The 20,126-nt window shown below is 42.9% G+C and overlaps 1 protein-coding gene across 8 annotated transcripts in view; it reads right to left on the reverse strand.

Annotated features, from left to right (window-relative positions):
- Nucleotides 1-20,126, reverse strand: part of LOC145341093 (transcription factor Dp-2-like) — a 194,597-nt gene that overhangs the window by 131,030 nt on the left and 43,441 nt on the right. For 7 of the 8 annotated variants that reach the window (XM_080185934.1, XM_080185935.1, XM_080185933.1 and 4 more), the window contains one exon: nt 15,357-15,423. The exons of the other annotated variant lie outside the window; for it this stretch is intronic. In XM_080185934.1, coding sequence (XP_080042060.1) covers nt 15,357-15,423 — 67 coding nt within the window. The remainder of the gene's footprint in view (nt 1-15,356; nt 15,424-20,126) is intronic. 8 annotated transcript variants of the gene reach the window in all.

Genomic DNA, 20,126 nt, shown 5'->3' on the forward strand with positions numbered 1-20,126 from the left:
CCCCCTCCACGGAGGCTGCGCCCAGCACTGGCCCCAAAGCCTCGGCAGCAACAAGCTCTGGCTTTGCCTTACTTGCCTTAGTCTCTCCCCAAAGTGGAGTGCAGGGGAAACAATGGACCCAGCCGGTGGACAGGGTCGCAAAAACCAAGTGAGAACCCATCGGTCCTGCATTTGCACTGAATGGGGAAGCAGCTGCAGGTCTTCTCCCAGTTACAGTCCACAGCCAATAGTGCCATCTTCATAGGGAGCTGTGTGCAGCAGAGTGAATGTGCTTCAAGACATTCAACAAGGTAGCCTCAGCTGCTTCACTGGGCAGAGAATTCCACACCTTCACAACCTTTCAGGGAAGAAGTTCCTCCTCAACTCAGTCCTAAATCTGCTCCCCATTATTTTGAGGCTATTCTCCCTAGTTCTAGTTTCATCCACCACTGGAAACAACCTACCTTATCTATTCCCTTCATGATTTTATATGTTTCTATAAGAGCCCCCCTCATTCTTCTAAATTCCAATGAGTATATGTCCTCTTCACAATTTACTTTCCTACGTATTCTTGAGTTATCAGCAAATTTCACAACCAGACCCTTGGTCCAATTCATTTATATAAATTGTAAAAAGTTGAGGCCCCAGCACTGAGCTCTATGGCACACCACTTGTCACATCCTGAAGACCAAAAAGAGATCTATTTATGCCAACTCTGTTTCCTGTTGGCTAGCTAATCTTCTATCTATGCCAATAGGTTACTTTCTACCTAAATGAGCTCTTATTTACTGCAATAACATTGAAGAGGTGCCTTATCAGACAAATACTTCCTGAAAATCGACAGATATATGTGGACACTGTGCCTCACACCTCGAAGTTGTGACTTTAGGTAATTGACAATAGTCAGCCCATCAAGCAAAGCACATAATAATGATGAACAAGTCATAGGCATATGTGTGAAAGTAATTGCTGATCTCTTCTTGGCACTATGCTCAAAACAATCCCTTCTTCTACGAATAGTTTAAAGTTTATTTATTAGTGTCACAAGTAGACTAATATTAACACTGCAATGAAGTAACTGTGAAAATCCCCACTCCAGCGCCTGTTCAGGTAACTGAGGGAGCATTTAGCATGGCCAACGTACCTAACCAGCGCATCTTTGAATTGTAGGAGCAAACCAGGGCACCCAGAGGAAACCCACACAGACAGCGGAAGACTGTGCAGACTCCGCACAAACAGTAACCCAAGCTGGGAATTGAATCCGGGTCCCTGTGAGGCAGCAGTGCTAACCACTGAGCGGCCCCCGGAGAATAGTTCCCCTACCCATTGTAAAGCCAAGGATTTTTATGCCGTGCTTCATACTAATTCTCTCTTATTCTTTGTGTATTTGTCACGAACATTTTCCATTGTAATCTGTCCCATGGCAGGACATTGCTGGCAAATAAATAATGGTTCACGGGCTTGCTTGTTTTTACAATAACCCTCATTTCACTTCAAATGAAATTAATTATGTTTGTAGCCAAGGCACTTCAAGGTGACAAGGTGCTACATAAATAAAAATATATATAACTTCTTCTGAAGTGATTGTGTTACTACTCAAATTCCATGTACTATCTCAGCAATAATGATGAAATTAAATTAATTAATTCAATTTGTGGACATCAATGTTTGTTCATTGCTTACTAATACAGAAACTAGAAAAGCACTGTCTCTAGCTCACACCCCTCTCCGATACAATTCAATGCACAAATTCTGCCCCAGAGCAGTCTTCTTGATATAGAAACTACATAAAACATCCTGTCTGGACACACCCAAACCCAGCACAAGTAACATCTCAACAGTAATATCAGCATCTCTGACGAAACATCAATCAAAGATTCTGGTAGATATGCTTTACTTGTTGTTGGCAATCTAGAAATACCTGAACTCAGAAAACAAAAAAACAAATTCTCTGGTGCCTCACAGAAGTGGAAGGAAAGGGTGTGTACAGTCTTTTGCAGAACTGTAGCCGAGCCTCACTGTAAGGATTTCCATCATAAGCCAATGAGGTTTTTTTTAATAATGCGACATTTCATTTATGCTTTGGAACAAGCAAGTAGTTCATTACTTACAGTGAGCACAACAAAGAGACACCAGTTCTTCAAGATTTTAGAAGCCTATCAGTTGTACAAGCCAAATGTAAAACCTGATTTCGTTAACTTATTTGAGGGGCACTTTTAGTAACTTTTCTGTTCACAGCACCTCCAGATTGTGGAGTTTTCCTTTTTGGAAAGAAGGGTGGTGTAAAAAGAAAGAGAAGACATACATGAAGGCAAACAGCAATAGAAAGTACTCAGTATCCCAATCATTGTGTCGAGATACGTTCACAGTTTAAGACAAAGTGTTATTCTGCATGGCATTATTATTCTTGCCAATTGAGATGATTACTCAACATCAACAAAATCAATCTGGATAATTTAGGCCTCCCACCAATGCTTGCCCACACAAGATCAGGAATTCTGAGTATAACCTCAGGCACTCTCCCACCACTCCACAGTACAAAGTTAAAGTTTAAAGTTTATTTTTTAGTGTCAGAAGCAGGTTTACATTAACACCGCAATGGAGTTACTGTGAAAATCCCCTAGTCGCCACACTCCGGCACCTGTTTGGGTACATTGAAGGAGAATTTAGCACGGCCAATCCACCTAACCAGCATGTCTTTCAGACTGTGGGAGGAAACTGATGCACCCGGAGGAAACCCACGCAGATGTGGGGAGAATGTGCAAATTCTGCACTGTGATCCAAGCCGGTAATCGAGTCCGGGTCCCTGGCGCTATGAAGCAGCAGTGCTAACCACTGTGTCACTGCGTCACCCCAAGCTAAAGCACAAAATGGACTGCATTAACCAAAAGTAGTCCATTCGCACAATATACCAGAACCTTTGTGTTAACTTTCAACAGCTTTTCTTGGAGGAGTAAGCATTAGTTGAAGGATCCCTCCATCAAAGACATAAAAAGTGAATGAGTCCAGGAAAACCTGGCAAGACCGCTATTGTTAAACAGCATTGTCTATGTCTTTATAGGGTTCTTTTAACCCTGTGTATCATCGGGGGAAATGGGGGGGATGGAAGAAAGAGTGAGCGATGGAAAAAATTGCACACATTTACATGCACGTTCCCTCAGGTCGTCCTAAACCAGTTCACAGTCAATGGATTACTTTCAGAGCACAACAACATTAGTTTTGTGAACAAACAGATTTGAGATAAAATACGAATTAATATGCTTTGGTTGAGGGGAAAAAAAGTTGACCAGGGCATCAGAACATGTTGATCCTCTTGTTTTGGAGTGGGGGGTGTGGGAATCAAATATAAATGGGCAGAAAATTCGCAAAAAAGAAACAACTTCTGCTTATTCTTTTCACACCTCAATGCATGCCAAATTAAAGAAAGCACCATTGAGGAATGTCCATGAAGATATTATAACCTTATCTTCTATATATTCCTACTCCAGACAGGAAACTGCTTTTGCACAGGCTGAGGATTCAGGGTAGACCATTTAGGACAGAGATGAGGAATCATTTCTTCATCCAAAGAGTGGTGAGCCTGTAGAATTCACTACCACAGGAAGTAGTTGATGTCAAAACACTGAATGTATTCAAGAGGCAACTGGATATAGCATTTGGGGTGAATGGGATCAAAGGTTATGAAGAGAAAGCAGGATTAGGCTATTGAGTTGGACGATCAACCATGGTCATGATGAATGGCGAAGCATGACGAAGGGCCAAATGGCCTCCTCGTGCTCCTATCTTCTATGTTTCAATGCTCATCAGGGGTATCCAAAAAAGTTCTGCTGTTAATTCATAGAACCCTACAGAGCAGAAAGAGGCTCTTCGGCCCATCGAGTCTACACCAACTCAATCCCACCCAGGCCAGACCCCCATATCCCTACATAATTTACCCACTAATCCCTCTAACCTACGCATCTCAGGACACTAAGAGGCAATTTTAGCATGGCCAATCAACCTAACCTGCACATCTTTGGACTGTGGGAGGAAACCGGAGACCCGGAGGAAGCCCACGCAGACACGAGGAGAATGTGCAAACTCCACACAGACAGTGACCCAGGCCAGGAATCGAACCCAGGTCCCTGGATTGTGAAGCAGCAGTGCTAACCACTATGCTCCCATGCCACCCCATTGCACAAGAACAAACCAAATTCAGAACTGACTGCTTTGAAAAGCATCTAGCAAATATAAACTGGGTTAGGTAGGATATGGAAAAATGGATCATTCATACAAGGCAACAATGCAGTTTCTATATTTCTGGTTTTAAGGCAACTTCATTCAACTTTGCACCAGTCAGGATCGGGCATGTGCTATTCCTTCAAAGTTGTATTTGCAATTTTGTGTACCAACATACAAATGGGGCAGATTTGGCATGGAAAAACAAAAAAAATTATGAAGTGTTTGTCCACAGATCTCTGAAGGCAGAAAGGCATGTTAGTAGGATGGTGAAAAAGGCATAAGGGACACTTGCCTTTATCAATCGAGGCATAGATTATAAAAACAGGGAAGTCATGTTGGAGTTGTATTGAACTTTGGTGAGCCCACAGCTAGAGTACTTGTGCCGTTTTGGTCGCCACATTATAGGAAGGTTGTGATTGCACTGGAGGGGCTGTAGAGGAGATTTACCAGGATGCTGCCTGGGATGGAATGTTTAAGCTATGAAGAGAGGTTGGAGAGGCTTGGGTTGTTTTCATTGGAGCTGAGAAGAGTGAGGGGGCAAACTGATCAAATTATACAAGATTATGAGGGGCATGCAGAGTGGATAGAGAGCAATTGTTCCCCTTAGCTGAAGGATCAGTCATAAGGGGACATAGGTTCAAGGTGAGAGGCAGGAGGTTCGGGGGGATGTCAGGAAAAAGTTTTTTATCCAGAGGGTGGTGAGAGTCTGGAATGCATTGTCTGGGAAGGTGATAGAGGCGGGATGCCTCACATCCTTTAAAAAAAAATAACTGGATGAGCATGTGGCACATCTTAACATTCAAGGCAATGGAGCTAGTGCTGGTAAATGGGATTAGGTCAGAAGTCAGGTATGTCTCACGTGTTGGTGAAGACTTGCTGGGCCAAAGGGATTCTTCTGCACTGTATGTTTCTATGATTCTAAAGTATCTTATTGTGTTTCTCAGAAGCAGGAAAGCATGCCACTAATCATAGATAACTTGGAACTTCAATAGGCAAGAGCAGCAGCCATTTTGTTGCAGATTAAAATCGTAGGAATGTGAAAAATGACCAGTTCATTGTGTTTTTGGGTGGAAATGGTCATGAAATAATTATTGGACAGGATATGGTGAGAACTTTCTATTCTTCTTCGAACACTATTGTGGGATTTATCTATATGAACAAATGTAGCATGGTGATGACATAATTGGTATAACTTCCCAACAAAAGAATGGCACTTCCCAACTAAGTTAAATTCACTTCACATGGATTGGATTATTTATCTAAATCCTGACATGCAGGTTGAGTTCGTTAAGTCTGACCTGACAAAAAAAAATTACCAACTGATGATCCCAGCTAACACTACATACATTCTTTACTCATTACGGACACTCTAATAAAGGCCATTCTATAATAGTGTTCATGGGTATGAGTGATACCAAAACTCTCTGAATTTGTACATGAGCACTCAGTATATACCTTAACCCATTACAGATATTCTAATAAAAGCAATTCTAATAATAGTGTACATGGGTATGAGTGGTACACAAACTCGCTGAATTTGTACATGAGCACCCAGTAGATACCTTAATCCATTACAGACAGTCTAATATAAGCAATTCTATAATAGTGTACATAGGTATGAGTGGTATACAAACTCCCTGAATTTGTACATGAGCACTCAGTATATACCTGAACCCATTAGATACTCTAATAAAAGCAATTCTATAATAGTGTAGGTGGGTAGGAGTGGTGTTTGTAAATAAGCACTCAGTAAGCCAATGAGTTCTCTGTTTGGATTCTGTTCATACGCACTACAGTTAGCTTCGGTTTTGTTACCTGAAAGTAATGGCTGAAAATAAGGATGCTGACCTTCACAACCATGTGTTTCTGTTCTGTTGGATGTAAATTTATTCCTGTACCTGGCCATGTCAGGGTAAAAAGAACAAAATGAACCACAGAATGTAATGCTTCAGAAACTGAATAGGACTGAATTTCCGCCAACCATCTGCTCATTTATTATGAGCACAATACAGGGTACCTTTGTTATTTACGACTTTTGTTATTCTTCTATCAACCTGGCATGGTCATGCCCCTAAGGTACCACACTATTTTATCTCTTGGAATTTAAAACTCAACTTACAGCTGAAGTGATTTGTTAATAGCAAGATAAAGCAAAACATTTTGCCACTGAAATTTTCAAAATAAGCCCTAGTAGCAACTTCCACATAAAGTACTTCACTTTTTAAATTTACAGTCCATTCCACAATTTAAGACTGTTGTCACAAGATAATTATCAATTTAGGCCTTTCAGCCCATCATATTTATCATCCAGAAAATCCCCCCAGAGTTGCAATCATTTGCTTTGTCAATTATTCCAGCATTTTCACCTCCATCTTTTAAGTTATTCAGTAAACGAGTACACAAACTTCACTGATGTCACGCCTTCTTAAACTGTTCAAAGACCTCAGCTGAAAACAGCCTAACCTAGAACAGGAATTTATGGTTGAAAATCAAAAGGATTAATCTCTGTCCCCGCCCATTCCATGCTGAATACCAATTGGGTGAAATCCTTAATCATATTTTTGGTCAATTGGGTGCAAGAAAATCCATCGCCATGCTTATGAACCAATTTGCTGAGAACTGTTTGATATAGCTACACAGCCTCCTCCCTGGAGTGACATGACCTTCTTAATTTAGTTCAATCACACTCTCACTTTCACCATAACTGGAAAAACCTGACCTCCCAAAAACCATTGCTCTCTATCACTCTGATTATTTACCCAGTACAGCCCTAATCTCTGCTTCATTAAATCCAAGGTCTAAATTGTTTTTGGTGGAAAAGTGATTTAGCAGCTCTGCCAGATGTTGCTGGAGCATATAAGGTACGACTAGATCTTGTCCTCGATCTGCAAAAGCTACTCATTCCAGGATCATCCTGGAATGCAATACCAACTCTTGGCTTTTCTCCATTGGAAACTCCCTCTTTAAGCCTTTTCCTTTGATCATCTAACAAGTACAAAAGCTCAAGGACTTCCTCATCACTAAGAACAAGACCATTTCTTCAACTGCCTCTGCTGCACCCTCCCTTCACCATGCCCATTTGATCAATTTCCTCCAAGATTCTCCCTTAACCTAGCTTTGAATTTCCATTTTCCATCTTCTGCTCCTTCAGAATGTGGATGACAATGGAGTGTGGCATGGTGGGGGAAGGAGGAAACAATGGAGTGTGGCATGGCTGTGGGGATAGAGGGGGACAACGGAGTGGAGTACGGCAGCAGCATATCTTTGGGGTACTTCCTGGTAATGACACCTTGGAGATCAGAAGCTGTGAGCCAGGAGATGAGTTTCGGGCCCTATATCCACTTCATCACCGAGACTATTAATTTCAACCTCAGTAATGTTATCAATCTCCACTCTGCTTCAGCTCATCACGGTGGTACAGTGGTTAGCACTGCTACCTCCCAGTGCCAGGGACCCAAGTTCGATTCCCGGCTTGTGTCATTGTCTTTGTGGAGTTTGCACGTTCTCCCCGTGTCTGCATGGGTTTCCTCCGGGTGTTCTGGTTTCCCCCACAGTCCGAAAAACATGCTGGTTAGGTGGATTGGCCATGCTAAATTCTCCCTCAGTGTATCCAAACAGGCATCGGAGTGTGGCGACTAGGGGATTTTCACAGTAACTTCATTGCAATGTTAATGTAAGCCTACTTGTGACACTAATAAATAAACTTAAACTCAGCCAACGCCCTCATTCATACCTTTGTTATACTGAGACTTAACTATTCCAACACTTTCCACTTCAGTCTCCCAACCTCAGTCCTACATAGAAGTCATCCAAAACTCTGCTGCCCGCGGTCTGCGCATACCAAGTGCAGTTCACACACCCCCTTGTAGTCATTAATCTACAAACAGTCCATTTTAAAATTCTCACCATTGTATTCAAACACCTCCTTGACCTCAGCCCTTCTTAGCTCATAACTCTCTCCAGTCCTATAAACCTCCAAAATCTCTGCCCTCCTCCAGATGTACATCTGCAATTTTAACTGATCCATCTCTGGTGATCATGTGCTCTGTTACCAAGATGGCAAGATCTGGAATTCCCTCTAAAACCTCACTCTCTCGCTATCTTTAAAATGCTGCTTAAAACCTATCGCTGAACAAATTTTGGTAATTTGTTGCAATGTCCCTCGTGTAGCTACGAATCAAATTTTTTGTTTGACAACACACCTGTGTGAATTAGATTGGGTTTGTTTTACTTCAGTAAAGGCACTATATAAATGCAATTTGTTGTTGCTTGTGTTGTTGTTTCATTCCATACAAGTTACACACAGCAGGGTAGAGGCCAGGCTTAGGGATGCCCACATGTGTGCATGGATACTGTTGGCATATGACCATATAAAATCAAGCAGAGAATTTCCTTCTGTTTAATTGGCTCACCTACTCAACAGGACATTGACTTGTAGCTCATTGAGAATCAAATGGAAAGAATTCCAACCCTCGGCAACAGGTCTAGCCCTTCAAGTTAATTTGTAAGTCAGGCTTGCTATTCAAACATTTGGCTTAAAGTATCGCATACCTGTGTGGCTCAGGTATCAGATTACTAAACCCGCCACAGAAGGTTGACTTGGTTCCAAAATTCCACTGCTAACTTGATTCCCAAAGAGACTCTACTTGCATTCCTTCCCAACCCCAGAAGCAGACACACACAAGTTGGTTGCTAAGACAAGTGCAGATTGGGGCCCTTGCTTGGTGAACTGCAGGTAGCAAGAATGCTATGCAAATAGTATTACTGACAATAAAATGAGTCTTTTATCATCCTCCTGGTTACAGTGTGGACAAACATTCTCCATACTCCATCAAATGTTGATGTGGTACTGAGGACAGGGAGCAGCTGTTCCCCTTGGTTGAGAGGTCAATTACGAGGGAGCATAGTTTTAGGGTGACGGGGCAGGAGGTTCGGAGGGGATTTGAGGAAAAATCTTTTCACTCAGAGGGTGGTGGAAACCTGGAATGCGCTGCCTGGGAAGATAGTGGAGGCCGGAAATCTTAATGTTTAAAAAGTATTTGGATGAGCACTTAGAATATCATAACATACAAGTGCAGGAAAATGGGATTGGCGTGACTTCAGTAGTAGTTATTGTCAGTGCAGACTTGATGGGTCGAAGGGCCTTTTCTGTGCTGTATAACTATGACTCTCTCTAACTTGAGTTTCATTGCACTTTCTGAAATTACCATTTTGAACTGTCTGCAATGATCCTTAGAATGTACTGAAGCACCTCAATAATCTGTAGAAAACTTGAATATTATTGCACTGTCTGCAATGGTCATTTTGAAATGTCTTTTAATGTTCTTTCAGGTATTTTGTGAATAAAATATATTTTGACAAAATTAAAAGACAGAACTTCAGCAACAGATGTTCACCTATCTGCAACCCAATCATGTCAGGCGCTGGATCTGGAACGTATGGGTGCATGTTCTTAACTGGATTCCGGCTTAGCATCTTCCCAAAGCTATTGTCCAAGTCATGAGCTTTTTGTCTGTGATGAACATGTGATTTCAGCATAATAGAATCACGTATATGCATACTGTCTGCTATGATATCCTAGACAACTAAATCTAGCATCACAAACCAGACAACACATAAGTTACAGCACAGCTTAAAGTCAGGCAACTCATCATATCTGCGCTTGGGTTGGGTCTTCAACTGAGGTTAGCATATACTTCCTTTCATCACTGTTTCTCCTATTTCTCTATGGCTGCCACCTTCTGCCCACTGCATTACCCTGTTTAGATTCTTCTGAAATCTTCAGATATTCCCCAATTGTTATTTCACTTCTCTTGTTCTTTTGCTACTCAGTGGTTGCACTCTCATCTATGAGTCAGAAGGTCACATGTTCAAGTCCCAGTCTGGCACAAGTCCCACTCTGACCCAACTCTCAGTCTGACCCACGTCCCAGTCTGACCCACGTCCCAGTCTGACCCAACTCCCAGTCTGACCCACGTCCCAGTCTGACCCACGTCCCAGTCTGACCCAACTCTCAGTCTGACCCACGTCCCAGTCTGACCCACGTCCCAGTCTGACCCACGTCCCAGTCTGACCCACGTCCCAGTCTGACCCACGTCCCAGTCTGACCCAACTCTCAGTCTGACCCAACTCTCAGTCTGACCCACGTCCCAGTCTGACCCACGTCCCAGTCTGACCCACGTCCCAGTCTGACCCAACTCTCAGTCTGACCCAACTCTCAGTCTGACCCAACTCTCAGTCTGACCCAACTCCCAGTCTGACCCATGTCCCAGTCTGACCCACGTCCCAGTCTGACCCACGTCCCAGTCTGACCCACGTCCCAGTCTGACACAAGTCCCAGTCTGACCCACATCCCAGTCTGACATGTCAGTACAGCACTATCGGAGTGCTGCATTGAAGGGTAATGCTCAACACTCAGGAGGACATTAAACATCCCTTGGCACCATTGAAGGAGAAGGGGAGATCTCTTGGTGTCCTGGCTGATATTAATTCTTTCTCCAGCATCAGTAAAGGCAGATTTTCTGGTCATCATCTCCCTGGTGTTTGTGGAAATTGTATGTAATTTGATTGTTGTATTTTCCAATTTCACATTAAACTATGTCATTGGCTGTGACTATTTTTGCGGCTCCTGAGGTCGTGAAAAGCAATGATGATTACCTGCACGTTCTTCCTTCAATCCGCAAATCATTTATAGAGATTTCTTTAAGCTATCTTCAACCTTAAGGTGAAGCGCTCCGTAATCCCTCTGTCCACCTGGCTGTCATTGTCTCACTGCCCTGGCTCTTGTTATTGTTGGCTTCTCTGTTTAACATGGATGAGTAAACCAATGTTTGATTTGATTTATTATTGTCACATGTATTAGTATAGAGTGAAAAGTATTGTTTCTTGCTCACTACACAGAAAAACATACTGTTCATAGAGAAGGAAAGGAGAGAGTGCGGAATGGAGTGTTACAGTCATAGATAGGGTGTAGAGAAAGATCGGCTTAGTACAAGGTAGGTCAATTCAAAAGTCTGAGGGCAGCAGGGAGGAAGATGTTCTTGACTCGGTTAGTACGTGACCTCAGACTTTTGAATCTTTTTCCCAACAGAAGAAGGTGGAAGAGAGAACGTCCGGGGTGCATGGAGTCCTTGGTTATGCTGGCTGCTTTTCCAAGGCACTGGGAAGTGTAGACAGTGTCAATGGACGGGAGACTGGTTTGTGTGATGGATTGGGCTACATTCACAACCTTTTGTAGTCCCTTGCGCTTTTGGGCACAGCAGAAGCCATAGCAAGCTGTGATTAAACCAGAAAGAATGCTTTCTATGGTGCATCTGTAGAAGTTGGTGAGAATCGTAGCTGACATGCCGAATTTTCTTAATCTTCTGAGAAAATAGAAGTGTTTTGCCAGCCGCGGTGTTTCTCTCAATTATCCTTCACTTTTGCTTTCATTTGGTGTTGGAAAGTGTATAGCTATCAGAAAAGTACATACTTTTAAGAGATTTCCTGTAATTATATTACATATTAAACCAAAGTTTATTTATTGATGAGATAGAGTAATTGATAATACCTATCTTTTTACGACAGCCAACCTATCGTTGGCAAATGTGAGATTATTCACTTTGGAAGAAACAATAGTAAAATGAAATATTATTTAAATGGTAAAAAGCTGCAGCATGCTACTGTGCAGAGGGACCTGGGGGTCCTTGTGCACGAATCACAAAAACCCAGTCTGCAGGTGCAGCAGGTGATCAAGAAGGCGAATGGAATGTTGGCCTTTATCACGAGGGGGATAGAATATAAAAGCAGGGAGATCTTGTTGCAACTGTACAAGGCACTGGTGAAGCCTCAACTGGAGTACTGTGTGCGATTTTGGTCCCCTGATTTGCAAAAGGATATATGGCCTTGGAGGGAGTACAGAGAAGGTTCACCCGGTTGATACCAGAGGTGAGGGGGTTAGTTTATGAGGAAAGATTGAGTAGATTGGGCCTATACTTGTTGGAGTTTAGAAGGCTGAAGGGGGATCTTATAGAGACATATAAGATAACGAAGGGGTTAGATAGGGTAGAGGTAGAGAGATTCTTTCCGCTTAGAAAGGAAACCAGAACTAGAGGGCACAGCCTCAAAATAAGGCGGGGGGGGGCAGTTTAGAAAGAGCTGAGGAGGAATTAAAGTAGTGGATGCTACCTCGTTGAATATGTTTAAGTCAGATTTCTGATCGATAAGGGAATTAAGGATTATGGGGAGAAAGCGGGAAAGTAGAACTGATCTACTTCAGATCAGTCATGATCTTATTGAATGGCGGGGCAGGCTCAAAGGGCTAGATGGCCTACTCCTGCTCCTATTTCTTATGTTCTTATATTTTGAGGTATACCAGCTTTAAGTTCCATTTCACAATTACACTAAGACACTAAGTGAGCAATGCTGATGGTAAGCACTGAATTTAAGCAATTAATTTATGGCAGTAAAGCAATCCTAGACCTCTGATAAACTTCATTATCCAGTTGAACTTTAATTTTCTCATTTAGGACTACTCACTTAATCGCATCATAAATCACTGTCAGCCTTTGCAAACAAAAATTCATATGAAACCAAAAATGAATTCCATAGACATTTATTAAGATGCTAACTTATCCACACAACCTACTGAAGAGTTATTTGAGGGTGGTGCAGTTATTTGAGTTGGATTGGTGCAACAAAGCTCAAATGGTTGAGTCATAACTGTATTAGCTTGCAGATATTAGAATTCTAACTGCTGTGTTCATAATAGATGACTCAGAAGACCTTCAACTTCCTCCCTCAATTCACTGATGTTCCTTTGTCAAGATGATTATATTCCTTCGCCACTTTTTAGATTCTAGATGTTAGCAATTGGCTAAGCAGAAGCATAAAAAGAGCAGGGATAATGTGCAAGTAGTTTAATTGACAAGATGTGGAGACCTATAAGGATCCGCATTGCAACCTCAGCTATTCTCAATAGGGAAAACGTGTAGCTCAGCAGGTATCACCCCTGGCTCTGAGCCAGTGGGATCAAATCCCACAGAAGCAGTTCAAACAGATTGGTTATTGTTAACCTGGCACAGTGGTTAGCACTGCTGCGCCACAGTGCCAGGAACCCAGGTTCAATTCCAGTCTTGAGTGACTGTCTGTGTGAAGTTTATACATTTTCCCTGTGTCTGCGTAGGTTTCCTCCAGGTGCTCCGGTTTCGTCCAACAGTTCAAAGATCTGCAGGTTAGGTTGATTGGCCATGCTAAATTGCCCCTTAGTGTCAAGGGGTCTTGCAGGGTAAATACATGGGATTACTGGGATAGGGCCTGGGTGGGATTGTGGTCAGTGCTGGCTCAATGGGCCAAATGGCCTCCTTCTGTACTATGATTCTATGACCCCAATCAGAAGGGGAGAGATCAGATTGACAAAGGGCCTGGGAACATTAACATTGAAGGGATCGGGGGGAGGAATATCAATGTGGGCGTTGATGGGGTCAAAGGTAATGGGAGGTGGCTGGACAGCCAATCACTGGAGGGATGGAAATTAGGAGGCAGTGGCTATGGAGAAGGATGAGAGAAACTCAGTAGGTGACGGGGGATTTAGGTGATTGCAACCAGCTCCAATGTGATAAGCCCACCATGTTCTCCTTCTGTGATCCTTGATGCAGCTGGAAAAACAAGGTTGAAATTAATAATATAGGAGTGTCTCAAGGCGTGGAGGATTTCATGGGGACACAGTCTCAGGATAAGGGGGTCAATCATTTAGGCCTGAGATGAGGGGAAATTACCTCATTGAAAGGGCTGAGAATCTTTGAAGTTCTCTTCCCCAGAGAGTTGTGGATGCTCCATCATTGAGTAGACTTGAGGCTGGAAGGGACAGAGTTTTCATCTCTCAGGGAATGGAGGGATATGGGGAATGGGCAGGGAAGTGAAGTTGAAGTCTAAGGTCAGCCATGATGGTATTGAATGGCAGAACAGATTCAACAGGCCAGATAGAGTACTCCAGCTTCTATTTCTCGTGCTCTTGATAGAAAAATCACTGCAAGTGCTCAGTGATTGAATCCTCAGGGCCTTTCTCCGCTCTTCCTCACTGTAACTGTCCTTTGTGGAAATGGGCCAAGTGGAAGAAATAAATTCTTCTGATCTTTGTGCAGGCAGTCAACCTACTGTCAACTCATTGTTACAATGGACGTAATCTATAAAAAGCGCCAGATTAGTATTGCTATCGGGGACTGCTGAAATATAGTGAATTTAGGGTAGAATGGAGTGGGAGTAGCCAAAGCCACATTTACACTTATTTCCTGCAAGCTGCTTGCTAGGATAATTTGGCACTCAGACTAAATTTAACCATTCAGTTGTCAGTATGAGCACAGCCATAGCACAGCAGAGAGTCCTTGCACTGAACAACTGTGGCACGGTTTAAAGTGCATTAGTGTACTGGGTCTCCAACCTGCTGCCAACCCCTGTCTGACACATGCTACACAACCATAGGAGGAGGTTCAGTGGCCCATCACATCTGTGCCAACTCTTCGCTGGAGCAACATAGCACTAATCCTACTGCTCCCCCTCCTCCTCTCCGTCTCTGGGAAAAAGATCAGTGTGAAGGAGGATAATTGTCAGTATTATAAATTGGCAGTCGACCTCCTGCACAAATGTCCACAGAATGGGCCAGCACACATTTTTCATCTCCCACGTTTACCGTGAGATGAACACAAATTTTAAAGAAACTATGACAAAATGAGAGCATCCGCAATACATGCACTACCTGTAATTCACTGTAAACATCACACACACTATAAAAGAAAATAAAATGCAAGTGCTTAAGGGAGATCTTACTAATATATTTGGAACACTTTGACAAATTGGAGGGCTGCACAGACTGGGTGGACTGATCCAGAGTTCAGACATCAACAGCGTCCCGAGTGAAGTACAAAACCTTTAACTTAATAGAATCCAGTTCTTGATTTACTTTCAAATGTAAACTCATCTCCACTGAAGGCTATATTCCCTAAAACTCTGAAGCCAGAGTTAGTTCCAGGTGAATGACATCCACACTCCAGCTGGTTACTTATAAATATGACAGATGTGCACATCAGATTAGAATTCCAGTTGGTAAGTGAGATAATTTGCCGAGTATTTCAATATTAATTTGCATAAATTGTGCTTGTCTGTATTCAACTTCTACTCACCTTTCACTGGAAAAAGGTTCTGGTCTGTGTAACCTTTCAAATCTCCATTTGTGTTAATTATTGCAACCTAAAGGGAGTGGTGGAGGACGGAATAACATACCATTAGGAACGGCAAGGCTATTAACGAATTCTTGATAATCTACCAACAAGCAATTTTCAGCAATCTGAAACACTGAACAATTTGTACACAAGTCAAATACATTAAAGGCTTTAGCTCACATTTTTCCACATTATACTTCCTCTTCCAAAATATTTGGCCATTTACTTAACCTATTTATATCCCCTCTGCAGATCCTGTGTCTTCTCCTCATAGTGTCTCAACTACCTTTTCTTTCATTCAGACTTGGGCCGCATCTTCATCACTAGTAAAGACAGATATACAAAGAACAAAGAAAATTACAGTACAGGGACAGGCCCTTCGGCCCTCCAAGTCTGCACAACCATGCTGCCCAACTTAACTAAAATCTCCTACCCTTCCAGGAACCATATCCCTCTATTCCCATTGTACTCGTGTATTTGTCATGATGGCCCTTAAAAGACACTACCTCTATTAAAAATATCTGCCTCCACTACCTCCCCCTGCAGCAAGTTCCAGGCACTCACTATGTTCTGTGTAAAAAAACTTGCATCATACGTCTCCTTTAAACCTTGCCCCTCGCACCTTAAACCTGTGCCCCTAGTAATTGACTCTTCCAGCCTGAGAAAAAGCTTCTGACTATCCATTTTGTCCATGCCTCTCATAATCTTGTAGACTTCTATCAAGTCGCCCCTCAACCACCATCATTCCAGTGAGAACAAAGCAAGTTTCTTCAACCTCTGCTTATAGCTAATGCCCTCCATACCAGGCAACATCCTGGTAAATCTTTTCTGTACCCTCTCCAAAGCCTCCACATCCTTCTGGTAGTGTGGCGACCAAAACTGAACACTATATTCCAAGTGCGGTCTAACTAAGGTTCCAGGAATTTCCGGCCGTTAACGCTGGCAGGATTCTCTGGTCCCATCAGCAGCACATCCCCACTCGTGGATATCCCGTTGGCGCAATGGGAATTCCCATTGACTGTGGGGGGATCAGAGAATCCCACTGCTAGCAAACAACACACCACTTGGCAGGAAACATGTGGCTGGGAGGCCAGAGAATCTCGCCCTACAGAAAACCATTGGCTTCCCTTTTATTATGTTAGCTGCCAGTCTCTTCTTGTGCTCACTCTTTGCTGCTGTTATTTCTTTTTCCACTTCCCTCTGAACTTACAATATTTAGCCTCGTTCTCAATTGCTTATGTACCCTTCTGCACCCCTTCCGTCACCCAAGATACTCCAGCTTTGTTTGTCCTACCCCCAGGTCTCTCTGGGAATGCATCTCTACTGAAATGCATCTTCTCCTCAAAGGCAGCCCATGTTTCATTACCATCCTGCCTGCCAATTGATTCCAAATTACCTCAGCCAGACCCATTCTCACTCCACTGAAATGGCCCTTCCCCAATTAATTCTCTTCATTCTGGATTACACCATGTACTTTTCCATAGCTAACCTAAACCTCATGATCATATGGTAAGTGAGCTCCAAGTGTTTGCCTACTGACACTTAATCCACTGGTTCCCCACTATTGCCCAGAATCAGATGCATCAATTTGTTCTCCTTCTTTGTGCTAGGGAGAGGACAGGGAGGTAGAGGGCAGTGTGGTTTAGTGGGAGAGGGGGAATTTCAGACGTTTAGCAGCTAAGACACAGTCATCAATGGTGGAGCGATGAAAATCAGGGATGTGCAATAGGCCAGAATTGGAAAACTGCTGAGATATCAGAGAAAATTATAGCACAGGGACAGGCCCTTCGGCCCTCCAAGTCTGCATGACCATGCTGCCCAACTTAACTAAAATCCCCTACCCTTCCAGGAACCATATCCGTCTATTCCCATTTTATTCATGTATTTGTCAAGATGCCCCTCAAAAGTCACTACCTCTACTAAAAACATCTGCCTTCACTACCTCCCCCGGCAGCAAGTTCCAGGCACTCACTATGCGCTGTGTAAAAAACTTGCCTTATATGTAGTTGGCTTCACAGAGCCAGGGACCCAGGTTTGATTCCCAACTTGGGTCACTGTCTGCATGGGTTTCCTCTGGGCACTCCAGTTGCCTCCCACAGTCTGAAAGATGTACTGGTTAGGTGCACTGGCCATGCTAAATTCTCGCTCAGTGAACCTCAACAGGTGCCGGAGTGTGGTGACTAGGGATTTTCACAGTAACTTCATTGCAGTGTCAATGTAAGTCTGCTTGTGACTAATAAATAAACTTTTAACTTGATTGTAGGGCTGGAGGATGTGACAGAAATAGGGAAGGGCCGGGACACAGAAAAACTTGAAAACAAGGATGAAAGTTTTAAAAGTAAAGATTTCCTGGACCAGAAGCCAACGTAGGTCGGCAGGCACAATTGTGGGTGTAAATGGGACTTGGTGCAAGTTTGGGTACAGTAGCAGAGCTTTGGAATGGCTCAAGCTGAGAGGGTGCAGCATCAAAACAATGCCCATCCACAAGTGGTGCAATATTGATGAAGACATTGGCAGCATCAGAAGGTCCAATGGCATGCCACCTCCAACACAGGAAAACACACCTTGCGGGTGGGTGGTCTTTTCTGTGGGAGTGTGGAGAAAGGAACAGGGGGTTAAGAAAGAACAAAGAAATCGCAGTTCACGGTCCAAGAGTTAAAAAAAAACACAGCATATCAAACCAACAGTGCAGCCATACAAAATAATTTTTCCAAATTTATAGCATCAGCCTAGAGGCTTTGCATTATTACCCATTATGCCATCATATAATGTATATTTTGTTTGGTTTGACCCAACTATAAATGTGCATGTCCTACAACTTGACCAATGTCATGAGTTAAACATATTCCAATTTTGGAAGATCAGCAAGGCATATTTTCTTTTGCAAATGTAGGTATTTCCATTACAGCAATCATTGAAAGAGATTAGTCTTGTGCAAATTACCAGAGAGCTATTTAACCCCATTGCATGCATCCACGAATAGGCCTACCCTTGAAACCTCAGAAATTACCACACTCTCTGCAAAAGAATAGATAATCACTGAGCCCTTACCAGCAGAAACTGAAATTTTCAAAAAATGCAGAATTATTTCTCATAAATAATTGAAAGGAAGCAGAATGTAGGCTGGCAGACAGGTGTGAGCAACTGAAGATGGCTCTGGATGCAGCTGGATGCAACTTAGTGTAAAAACACATGAGTATAAAGTTTAGAGCTCCCCAAACCCATCAAATCATGAAGAAAGATGCGTGTTTATAGCAACAGTTCCTCCCAGGACTGAGCAGAGGTCAATCCTTTTGCTGGAGGCGAAAGAGAGTGTTTTAATTCCAATACCAAAATAAAATTGTTTGGCAGGCCATAATTAAGTAGCTAATGAGCAATAATGGCAGAATTCTACCCCTCCTGCAGCAGGAGATGGTGTCTGGGTTCAGCTGAACAGTTAGAATGCTGTGAGGGAAAACATTATAAAGGAGCTGATGAGTGAGAGAGGAGAAATGCTTCAGCAATAGATCTTAATTTTCAGCAAGGACAAACGTAGCAATGTTTCTTTATAGAAAGATGTCATTGGGCCTTACGCCTTGGTTCCTTATAGTCAACCGAATCACAAGTGCTGGAACGATTTAAGCTGTGGTTAACCTTAAGCGCAACTTCCACTGAGCTGATGCTTACACAAAAAAAAAATCATCCGCTTCACTGGCACAAGCCAGCTAATACAAAATACACTCAGGACAGCAAGGCTTCAGTCTGCACAATTATTTTAACAGCTAGGGTTAGCCGTTCTTCAAGAAGGTGGCTCACCAGCACCTTCTCAAGGGCAATTGGGGAGGGGCAATAAATACTAGACTATCCAGCGACGCTCACATCCCAGGAATAAATATAAAGGAGTTAAGCAGTTATCATTCCAAAACATGCACCACCGTGTGAATTAGATAATCTTCAAGTCATCTAATGAGGAATATGTAATAAATTTATGGATAGACTAAAGTGAATCACTACACAGCAATTAAAGATAAAGGCAAGATAGCTCATTATAAAATAATTATTGCATTATCCTTCACTTATTTGCTTTTCCCAATGTTCTCCCTTCTTTTCTTCAAAGGCAGGCTACCAGCTGCACTTCCATAAGCGCTAGCTGTGCTCCTTGCTCAGGTCATTCTACATGAATGAGCTTAAACATAAAGCATCAATAGGTCACTCCGCTGATGAAGAAATTACAGTTGACCCCAATCCCAAAGCCTTACAATATCCAGATACATATGCCGTAATCAGATATAATCAGACACAGGAACCGTGTTCATTTATAATCTCATCAGTAGGGTACAAGGCCAATTCTACTTGGGAGGAGGGGCAGGGGTGCACGTGTCTGAATGCATGCGTGTGTGTGCCTGTGTGTGCGCGCCAGTGTGTGTGCGCACATGTGTGTGTCTGTGTGTGTGTGTGCGCATGCGTGTGTGTGTGTATATGACTGTACGTGTGCATGCGTATGTGTGTCTGTGTCTGTGTTTGTGCGCGCATGTGTGTTGATGGAATACCTGTGCTGGATTATCAGCGACAGGGAACAGTCCTGAGTGTAGTTAGGGGCAGTGCAGGAAAGGCCTAGCATGGGAAACCCACCCGTTGGTGGAGGGATATCAGCTGTAATCATTAATCAGTCGCTACTTAAAGAAGTTATTCCTGAGTCCAATAGGATTTAATGGCAGCTCAGGGATTTAACAGGATTCACTCTGGTCAGGT

Source organism: Carcharhinus amblyrhynchos, chromosome 3, assembly GCF_965287045.1.
Source record: "Carcharhinus amblyrhynchos chromosome 3, sCarAmb.v2.hapA, whole genome shotgun sequence".
Lineage (NCBI taxonomy): Eukaryota > Metazoa > Chordata > Chondrichthyes > Carcharhiniformes > Carcharhinidae > Carcharhinus > Carcharhinus amblyrhynchos.